Raw genomic sequence first — 10,970 nt, 5'->3', positions numbered from 1 at the left:
TCTGTAAATGGGGGGGGAGAATGAGGAGCACTGCCTTATTCAGGCAAAAGGCTGACCAGTAGCACGGTGTTTACAGAAGAAGAGGAATCTTTAGAAGAGAACAGAGCGCACAGACACACACACATCTGGAAGAAAACACCATTGGCAAAACACACTCTTCAGCTTCTACAATGATTGTTTATGTTTAATAGTTAAGGCAGATTTAGGGAACATCTAACAAATCAGAAAGCAGACAAACTGCTCCACCAAGTGGTGAACACTCACAACTACATCTAAATAGCCTCAATGTATGACAACATGGACTTTTACAGGCCAAAGTAAGACCCGTCTTTGTTTCTGGAGGGAATGGCTGACTCCATTAGTGGATTCATTGATTAGTAGATTGACGGTGTTTTGTGAAGAAAAAAGATAAAACATTTAACTAGTTCAAACTTTCCAACATAAGGATTTGCTGATTTACATAATTTCAAAAAATTGTTTAGAAGAAACGGCAATTTAAAGTCTAACTGTGAACTTTCAATGGAAGCCTTCTTTTTCTACAGAATAAATTCTTTATCATAATCTACAGATTTGTCGATAATGAAAATAAACTTTAGTTGCAGCCCTGAAGGCAACTTTGTCTGTATGGTTTTCACCATCACAATGTGTTGTATATTCCCAAATGTTATGGAGTAGTTTTACATGTGCACTGAAAATGTTAACAATTAAGTTAAAAACATAAAAAGAGGTAAAAATAGCCTTTTATAGCATCAGAAAAACACCCAAAACATGTACTTGTCCATTGTTATTTTTATTCAAGCAATTGCAGATCCTGTGTACATGAATCACTCATATATTTGCCCCTAAAAAGAAGCACCTGCACCTGCTGTTGGCATTCAAAGTATGAATCAAAAAAATCTGATAAAATGAGAAATAAAATCACTCCGTTGTTATCTACAGTATGTCCAAATAAGGCATGAGGCAAATGTTTCATTCTTAAATCAGTATAGTTTAAACCAGCCACATAAGACTATAAAATACATTATTATCATAAAACATCTATTTACACCAAACTAGCTTTGCAAACAATTAAAACCAGTCCGTACGAAGCCTCTTCGTACCTTTTAAGTGCAACAGTTTTGTTCGCCCCACACTCACAATCGACATGTGACCCACGAGAACAAGCAGCCAAACTTCCACCAGCTGGAGATCGTTCGAATGAGACCGAACTGAAATCTTCTGATCATTACCATAATGATCAATAATGTGTTTTAAAATACATTGACCCACTGAACACAGAGAGAAATCCATCGTTCCCATGCTGCGGTTTCATTGTGGTTACTGAAAGGCTGCTTGATCTCAGTCCAATAGTTCATAATAAACCAACAAAAGGGCAACTTTACCCTAACAAGTCCCATTTAACAGCTGAGGTATTCAATATTGTAAAACGAGTGAAGCGATCTGCTGTACATAATCTTTAAACCTGTAATTGAGAATTATTAAACATTTATCAAACTGCAACCTAAAACCGTTTCATATCTTTCTCGCACTATTTTTAATGACCGAAAAGCACCTTGAGGTTATTTATGATGCTTTGGAGAATATTTTATAAATGATCAGTTATACGTCAACTGAAATCTTTCAGCGTACAATCCTACTTGTAGTTATTCTTATGGAAATTGTGGCAAGTGTCATAAAAAAAAAAAAAAAACGTTGACGTATGGCGTTGTTATTGTTGTTGTCTTGTGAGAGCTCAACTGTATGTGAGAAGTGATCAAGTCAGTATTTCGACACAGTGTGACCAAAAAAAAAAAAAAAAAAAAAAAAAAAAAAAAAAAAAAAAAAAAAAAAGCTTTCAAAAGACGTTTGGCAAACCGTGAATGTAGGCGGGAGTGCACAGTAACAGACATCCTGGATGATGTAAGATGCTTTCAGGAGCAGCGACATGCAGCCTTCTGCATAGTATTTATGACTTTCCTCTGAAAAGAGAGACTAGTGTGTACTAATATTACATGTATGCATGTACAAGACACGAGGACCAGAAGCTACAGCATAACAAAGCCAGTGACTGCTGAAGTCGTTCAAAAATAAGTATTTTCTTCCACATAAATATTTTTTTTTTTTTTTTTTTTTTTTTAAGGAATAGAATGTGTTTTGTCACCAAAAAAATAACAAAAATCATATTAATAAAATGTTTTTCAAATACTGAGAACATTGTCCAGCAGGGGGCAGTTTTTCAACTTAAAACAATGAACCTAACCCGCTGACATTGGCTGGGATTTAAGAAGCAACCTTAAAGGACATCCTCTCCTTCCTCTTCTCTTCCACAGGGAACAGACCGCTATAGCTGCGTGACACTCCTTAGAGCACTCGTGAACCTAATTATCGAGGAGAGCTGTTGTAAAAGATTGAAAATAATTGGAGTAATTCTCCAGGGAGTTGCCCGAGAACAAAATCTAAGCCTTAAGTGGGAAGTCACACTGAGGTTCATAGAGGGAGGACAAAATACACAGATTTAAAAATGTGCTCCAGTGGAGGAAAAGACAAAATCTCCTTGTTAAATTCTGCCTCGAAAAAGTTTAAGCGTCCTTTTTTTAAACAAGCTTCGTGGTTCAAATGAAAAAAAAAAAAAAAAAAAAAAAAAAAAAAAAAAAGCTGCCAAAAACCCAGTCCCTTACCATGACCAGGTGAATGTCAGGTAACAGTGCCATTAATAAATACTTTTCATACAAATTGTGCCCATTCAGATTTGAGGCGGAGGTCTCTCTAAGCCTTTAACGTCACACTTTAGAGCCCTCTGCCGATGAGAACGTTTTCACAGTGTAGTATGAGTGACAGTGTGAATACCTTGTGAGGTATCAAACAGTTTAGTGTGCTCACGCATGCGTATACCGCTAAAGGCTATGGATGAGTGATTTACAGATGAAGGAGAGAAGTTATCCATCATCCTGACATATAAAGGCTACCTTTAGCTCTCCGCGGACTCCACTTCTGTGGAGAAATAAAAACTGTCACATCATCACTGATGACGGCCTTAAAAAGTCACTCACCCTCACATAGCCAGGATTTTAATCACTTTATCTTTCAAAGTTGTATCCTCTCCTTCATCTTCTCCGTTCAGTCCATCTTGTCTTCCTGTTTCTCGCACGTTCCCGGCTGCTGATGACACGTCGGTTCGGATGCACTAGCTTTGTCCACCCGTCCAGACTTCTCCGCTTTGGCCCTGCGCGCGTCCAGGAAGCTGACGATGAACTCGGAGTTCTGATAGATGAGCATGCCGGACAACGTCAGCACGGCGCCGGCGCAGCTGAGGGGGGACAGCTCGGTGCCAAAGAGCAGCTGAGACAGCAGCAGGTTCCCCACCACGCTCAGGTTGCCGAGGATGTGCAGAGTGACGGCGGAGGTGAGCGTGATGACGCAGCAGCTGGCCAGGTTGTACATGACGGAGCCCAGGCAGCTGAGCAGGATGAAGACCCACAGGTGGCGGTCGTAGTGAAACGGCGACTCCAGCAGAGCCCAGTTCTCTAAGGCCAGAGCCGACACGGCCAGGATGCAGAAGCTAGGAATGGACATCAGGTAGAGCAGGAACACGGAATTGATTTTCTCCTCCTGGAGTAAGATGCCTGAGGAAACAGAACGGTATGCGATGGTTACAAACATGACTTTATGTTTATTGACATAGACATGACTCATGTGTAAAACAAGGTTCAGTAAAGCTTGAGTTCAAGTAAGCATAGAAGTGTAAGCAGTGGTTACAAAAATGACCGTAAGAAGAGAGATGTCGAGAACAAAACTCGTTTTTCTTTTACTGCACTTCCTACTTAGAAGAAACATCCGTTTCAGCAACTACAAGACCTGTTTCTACTCAAATACGCAGTATTAGACTGTTCAGGTGACATAATGTTCCTGTGTTTTTTAGTCTAAATAAGAAGGACAGACTCTATCCTATTCACGTATCTGCTCATTCAAAAGTTTACAACAAGCTCTTGACAGAAAATTATGCAAAACTCCTGTTTGGAAACTTGAACAGAACACGGCTTGATATCTGACATCTAGGGAGCTATAAAATATTCTCATGTTTCAGAAAGAGCTAAGGCAGCTTGAACAGAGTTCACTCACTGGACACTTCATAGTGTTCACATAGAGTGCCGAACCTGTAACAATGCGTTGAGTCTGGGCCTATGACAAGAGCATGTGCACTACCAAAGTGCGTCAGAGAAAAGTGAACTTATGAGGGAAACTGTTACAACAACAACAACAAGTGAAAGACGATGAAAATAGCGTGTTGAAACTTGAGACAACGTCGCTCGACTAGTTTGGCAACTCAGGATGGACTCGCATGTTTAGTCATGATTAAAAGTAATGAGCAGCAGCTTCGACCTGCTGGCCGTCCGTTACTAATTCTGCTCCAAATGCAAACGCAGAAATTAATTTTCCTTGTCTGTATATGTATTTACACTGAGCAGCTCTACTGGAGTATTTGAACCGATGACCCGATAGTCACAAGCCTGACCCAGTAACCATCTGTATGCAGCGTTACATCCTTCTAACGAAAAACCGAATATCTGCTTAAGTGTTATGCAACGATTAAATACAGGGCCTCTACTGTATATATTTTTTAGAATCTCATAATCTTCTCCCCCCGTCTCTGACAAAGTTGTGGAGACTAATGACATTACAGAAACTAATCCTCTGGACACTGAGACTAACTAAAGAAATTCCTTCCACGAATGCTTCCCTGAGAGCAGAGAACATTAGATAATGAGGACATTGGATACATGTGTACTCAGCCCATCTGACGTAAGTTCAAGAAAGGAATCAGTCTCTTTCCCAGGTCACGTTCACTAAAACTGACCAGATGATCACTCTTTTAAAAACACCACAACAGAGCAACGTGTCTCCAGGATGTGAAACTCCACCCATTCTTACTCAAACAATCAATGTTTGTATCGTGTTCCCTAAGAAACCAGAAAATATGCCACTGTGACTTTCCACCTTAATGTGTGGGTGTGTTACTGGACTGAGGAGTGAATCACTAAAAAGTTCCAGGACCACAGACTGCTGCGGTGTACGGGGGGAACACTAAAATAACCTCTGATGTCTGAGCTATGAGATGAAGTTTCCAGCAATAAAAAAAAAAGGGTATTTAACTTATAAAGGCTACTTTTGATAGCAAAGACAAAAGAAAATGTGACTTACTCTGCTGAATCGACTTGACGCCCCTCAACATGGTCGCTGCAAACACAAAGAAGCAACCGGTCTGATCGAACTGGACTTCTCCCATGATGCTGAAGGAGGCTCCCAGGCAGATGGGCATCATGGCTGTGTATTTGAGGATGTGATGCTGCTTGCCTAGGATCAGTGTGGAGATGGCCAAGGTAAAGAGCGGGGTGGTGGTGTAGATCATTTGTGCAAACGACAGCTGGACATAGTTCAGACCCATGTTGCCGAAAGCGATACTGGCACAAAATGTCAGACTCAACAGGAACACCTTACATTTTGCGCTGGGGGTCAGGTCCTGTTCCCAGGCCCCTCTGTGGCGGATCACCTGCAGCTTGATCAGCCCATAGTCCACCACTATGGCGGTCAGCATGTGCAGCGCCGACAACAGCAGAGGGTACCTGAAGTTGTAAACGGCAAATATCCATTTGTTGAGGCTGGAGATGGTGGTCCCCGTCACCAGCCAGACAATAACAGCTGACAGCAGATGGAGCATCTCTGCGGGTGGCCTCCTCCTCCCGCCTCTCTCTTGCTGAGTCGCCTCGCATTTTGAGAAGCCATCGGCGTTGATCATGTTCGTATCATTGTCCTCTCTACAAAGAAAACACATGTTGAGTCCGCGCCTCTCATCCTCCATTTGAAATGCATGATCAAAACCGGACACGCCTCGCGAAAACAACCTGCGACACAGCTGTTCGTCTCCTCTGCGGCGTTATTATAGCAAGTCTTTGTTGATCAGTAAAACCTGCATTTTCTTTAAGCACCGCCCACAGACACGTGTTTCTATTTTGGTTGTGTAACTTACCCCGTACAGGCGAAATTAATGACATATGCTGGACTATGGCAGACAGACAGGAGACCATGAGCACAACAGTTCCTTTGACAGTATAAAAAGGTTAAAGTTAACCGACCTCTGCTACGGACTGGCACGTGACACCGTCTTAGTACTGCGCTCGAGCTGTCATGCTAACGTTAGCTAGCGACTCCTCTCCTAAGCTAACTGTTATGTTTGTTATCTAACGTTAACAAACAGTCACTCTGGCGCGTGACGCGGTGTTAGCTTAACGTTCGTCACACTGCGGTCAGTGGCGTGTTCTCACAATCAGCGCGTCGTCGTCTTTACCTTGTTCTCCGACGCGTACCTTGGCAGCATCGCTAGCCTAAAAACAACAGAATGAGCCGGTCACCGTACTGTCAGACGAGCCGAGGCGGTGGACGCGCTTCAGTGTGATTGGATGGTTTATTTCAAGGGCGATGCCACTCGTTATTTGTGGGCGGGGCTATGGGCATGGTGCAGGCTGAATGTAACCTCTCTCTGCTGGGCAGGGTTTGAGCCTCACATGGTCACGAACCACACAATGAGTCAATGGCAATAATGAATTGCTTTCCTGTCATCATATCGGAACACATGAAGTGTTCAGGATGAGTTAGTACGTTAGCCAGCAACAGCAGGGTTTAATGTTTGAAATGCAAATAATTAAAAGACAGTTAATCAAATCGGAGACATCAGTGCAACATCACCACCACATACAACTCAACAGTGGTCCTGCACAGGCTTTAAACAATGTAAACATCCACCATAAAAGTTGTGATGTGGGTTATGTCACAGTTGAGTTCAGGTGAAAAGTCTAAATCATCACATGTAACACAGATAAATGCAGAAAGTTGACCTTTTCTTAGCTTAATTTTGCCATATAGGAAAATAAATGAATCAAACAAAAATGAATACAAAGGCTCAGATGAACCAAACCAGTCTGGTTCTTTGCGTCATCTCTTAAAGCCTGTTTTCTGTTTGTTAGGCTTTTGACTTTGTTATGAACTTTGAGAAGTTTTAATGGTACCACAAATATATTATTATGTTATATAGTTCTGGAAAATAAGTTGTAACGTTATAGAGAACAATCATGAGCTAAAGTTTTTGGAAGGTTTAGACGTCCACATTTCCTTTAGCAAGTCTTAAAACTGAATTAGCATTTCATATTATTTATTTATTGTCAGATGAGACATTTCTGTTGTCTGGTTGTTGTTTATTTTGCACTTATGACAGCAGTGGTCCCAACATAAATATATTGTTGGCCTCGGGGCATCATGGCAGACTTCTCTGGACGTCTTCTGTATCATCTCTCCCTTGTGAGTTAAACGACATGAACAACATTGGTTTGACAGTAAACAACAGCAGGTCTGAGCTTTACGTTTTTATTCAAGCTCAAAAATACAACATTTCTGAGCTCATTGGGCACAAAAGGTGAGTTCACATCATGTTTCAGTAAGTGTCCACAAACTACTAGCTATAGGTGAAGAGGCTTTCCACTACAGAAGTGCTGAAGCACTCTAAAACCATGCATAGCTATATGATGCCATGGAAACCTTTGAGATTATGTAGCATGTATCATTACCTGCAGGAAAACATAACATTGTGCTTTATTCAAACAACACCTTATTTGCATCATCAATATTACATATGGTATTCATAATTTCATTTCCCTAACATCTCAATAACAGGAATACAATCTCGACTCCATTTAAGCTTATGTACACACAGACAGAGTTTAAGTAGTGCCCACAATGTGAATGTTCAAGTAATGTGAAACAATATTTTCATACAGTGATTATACATTAGGCAATTCTATTTCTATTATATTCTTGCTATATACAGGCGAAAAGCAACCAGGCAATTATTACCACCCTATTATAATACACAACAAGCTAAAACTATAAATAAGTAGGTTAATATCCGTTATTGTATGTAAATGTACTACCAATGTACACACAAAACATCAGCATATGTAATCTTCTTTAATTGTTTTTCTGGTCCTTGACCGATGTGTATAAATCTGATTTCTTTACATAACTATCATTCAGCTAATGGAGAACAGTCACCAAAACATACTTTTTGTGCTGCAAAAAGTATTTTCTTCTCAAGTGACATTGTGTGCAATTATGTTATTGCTGACATATCCAAACGGGGAAAAAGGGGAAACTGCGTTTGTTGCTACTTATCAAGATGATGAGCCCTGATCATTTGAATAAAACTGGAACAAAATATAAATTACCCTGACGTATACATAGCTTGCCGGATTTCTATAACCTGCACAGAATCTCAGAGATTGGTTGTGGTTCGTGATTTAGTGCTTCATTACATAATTAAGGCTAAACCTACCATTGAGCACCAACATATTTTCTTGCTGAAGTATATATCCCCCAGGCTAAGCAGACTTGTACTTCAGTGGGTCTTCAGTCTTGAGATATTTGAAGTGGTACTCCAGTGATTTACTGTTACATTAAGTTTGACGACTTGTGAGAGACACATTTAAAAGACAGCGGTCAAAATAGATACAGCAGAGATCAAGACATCCTTACTTTTAGTCCTTAGTAATGGCGAAGCTCCAAAAATGCTGGATCCTACATTTCCCATAATACAAATCAATGGTGTCTTTAGTTAGACCCTCCCAGCTTGGTTAACTTTTCAAACTCCAGCTGAGAGTAGAGCCTGTGAAAACCCTTCACAACCGTTTTCACAGGCTGTGGTAATCTTCATACTAGTAAATAGTGGAGTGTCCCTTTAATGCAAACAAGATCATGTGGAAGCAGCAGTTGTCTATAAAACAGCGTGGTGTATTCAGTCAGTTGTCCACACAAAGAGAATGAGATCTAATTTGGTTTCCATGTTCCAGTACTAGCTGCCAGTCAGACTGGACAATGACTGTAAATCCTTCAAGATACAGTTTGGGCAATATAGTAAAAAAAAATCCCTGAAATCAGGTGGATCATTAAATGAAGTTCTGCTGTGAAAAAGCCTTTAAGTGCAGAAGAATGCGTAGTCCTGCTACAGTCCTTTAAGTGTCTGGTGTCTCTGTCAGAGCTCAGCATGAGGAACATGCTGTTCCCACTTCGAGGAGAACATTCAGTGCTTGTACCAAAACGTCCACGGCCCTCCTTTCCCCTAAGTTATCCGCATACACACCCAATGAAATATGTGTGTTGGTGCAGAAATCCTTTCTCTGTAAAGCATATGTAAAGCATATATCATTCAGCTCCACACACACACACACACAGACACACACACACACACACACTGTCCATATGTCACAGAGTATCCTTACATTAGGAGGACTCAGTCTGTCTGATGCATGGTGTAAGGGGAACTTTTTTCCTAGAAGATCTCAGGGCATTGGTTCCAGTCCTGTCTTTCTTTGGCCTCCCAGTAGCCGCCCCGGTAGACGTAGGTACTTTCTCCTGTTGTATCATCTGCCCTCTTTTCAAACCACAGTGGCTGGTGACCCTCGATGTCTTGCCCTGATGACACAGAGGCATGTTTTCTTAAGGTATGGCTCGAATGTATACTATTTTCTATAATATCACAGTCTTAGTTTCTCCTTTATTTCTAGCTATTGTACTCCTTAAGGAAAACAGTCAGAACTCTGTCAGGGGAAAGCTAAATCCAAATGACTGGATTTCAGATATATACACACTGGAACTGTAATCTGGCAGTTAAAAGGTGCAGCTTAGCTTTTGCACATACACCATTCTGCACAGTGAGGCTCAAACATTCAAGTCAAGTATCAAAAAGAGGACTTTAATCCTCCTTGTTCTTGTGGGTTTCCTTGTTCTCACCTTCCTCCAGGGCCTGATTGGCTTGCGCCTCCCTTTTTTTCCTGTCCAGCCTCTGACACTCCTCCAGACGCTGCTTCTGAGTGTTTGCTTCGTCCCACACACCCGCCTCCATTAGCCGCTGGTCTGGCCGCAGACGACTGTCGGTGGGTGCAATACCCTCTTCTGGCTCGTTGAGAGTCAGAGCCAAGGAGGAGAAAAAGTGCATGTTCTCTGCATTATCTCTGAAGAGTGAAAGATAAACGAGAAAGACAAAAAAAAAAAAGAGGAAAGAGCTCAAAGGGGTGAAGGTGTTTCAATGTGTCATTTCAGACACATTCAATCTTGAAAGTAGAAATGTGTTAAGATAAGATAAACATACGGGAGAGGGTATTTGTTCCACAACAGTTTGGGTTGAAGAGTCTGATAAACTGTCTTTTGTTTGCCTTCAGAGCCTCCGCATCCTTGGCTGCGGTCCACTATTTTGGCACTCTCCATCTTGTCATCCCAGGTTCCTGACAGAATGTAATGGGCTGTGCCCTCTCTGTCCTCTATCACTCCTGTCACCTAGACACACCAGAGAAGATGACACACGGGAACAGATCAGTTACATGCAGGCTCCGACTGCAAGGCACTGACATATTCACAGATGGATAATGCTTTACTTCATTTTCAAATTCTAATTTGGGCTTTAGAGTTTGAGGGTGTTTGAATCATGTAGCAATTGTGCATATAAGACTATATCAAACAGAAGAGATTATATAAACTATTAAGTTCCTGCTCCTCACTAACTGGTGAGTATGTGACTGACACTGGCTTGTGTAGCTGCAGTGTAAAACTGTAAATGCAATGACATCTGAATGAAGACGATCAACAAATATGCTAGCTGTCGGTTTCCGACATCTGAAATGACTCTTTACAAAACGGACAGTACAACAGACTTACTTTACGTGGGACATCTCTGGAGAAGTAGCTGTAGGGGGAGAATTTGAGGCGGCAGGTGTCCTTGGTGGTGTTGTTAACAATGTCAATTTCCCCAGACTGCCAACAGCAACAGACGGGAAAACAGCAAGAAAAACAGATGTGACTTAAAAGTGTATGATGACCCGAATTACTTTCCTCAGCAACATGCACACACATGCACACACACACACACACACACACACACACACACACACACT

The 10,970-nt window shown here is 41.4% G+C and overlaps 2 protein-coding genes across 5 annotated transcripts in view; both read right to left on the bottom strand.

Moving 5' to 3' along the window:
* Nucleotides 1-771: 771 nt before the first annotated feature.
* slc35e4 (solute carrier family 35 member E4) lies at nt 772-6,429 on the bottom strand. 4 transcript variants are annotated; one of them, XM_031855408.1, is made up of 4 exons: nt 6,323-6,429; nt 5,179-5,792; nt 3,253-3,602; nt 772-2,907 (listed from the first exon to the last, which is right to left on the bottom strand). In XM_031855408.1, exons 2-4 carry the CDS (start codon nt 5,771-5,773, stop codon nt 2,896-2,898), a joined length of 957 nt encoding a protein of 318 aa, XP_031711268.1. In that variant the 5' UTR covers nt 5,774-5,792; nt 6,323-6,429; the 3' UTR covers nt 772-2,895. The 4 variants fall into 4 exon arrangements, with proteins under 4 accessions (XP_031711268.1, XP_031711267.1, XP_031711265.1 ...); XM_031855407.1 differs by having other exon boundaries at nt 772-3,602; nt 5,179-5,331; nt 5,476-5,792; XM_031855405.1 differs by having other exon boundaries at nt 772-3,602.
* An 818-nt stretch (nt 6,430-7,247) lies between these two features.
* osbp2a (oxysterol binding protein 2a) overlaps nt 7,248-10,970 on the bottom strand; it is an 11,391-nt gene continuing 7,668 nt past the window's right edge. The window contains exons 11-14 of the mRNA XM_031855908.1: nt 10,735-10,830; nt 10,172-10,356; nt 9,814-10,034; nt 7,248-9,495 (exon numbers count right to left, since the gene is read on the bottom strand). Coding sequence (XP_031711768.1) covers nt 9,353-9,495; nt 9,814-10,034; nt 10,172-10,356; nt 10,735-10,830 — 645 coding nt within the window. The 3' untranslated portion in view covers nt 7,248-9,352. The remainder of the gene's footprint in view (nt 9,496-9,813; nt 10,035-10,171; nt 10,357-10,734; nt 10,831-10,970) is intronic.

Source organism: Anarrhichthys ocellatus, unplaced genomic scaffold, assembly GCF_004355925.1.
Source record: "Anarrhichthys ocellatus isolate YVR2014 unplaced genomic scaffold, GSC_Weel_1.0 scaffold16, whole genome shotgun sequence".
Lineage (NCBI taxonomy): Eukaryota > Metazoa > Chordata > Actinopteri > Perciformes > Anarhichadidae > Anarrhichthys > Anarrhichthys ocellatus.
The sequence above is the reverse complement of the archived record's forward strand: the minus strand, read 5'-3'. Positions and strand labels throughout refer to the sequence as shown.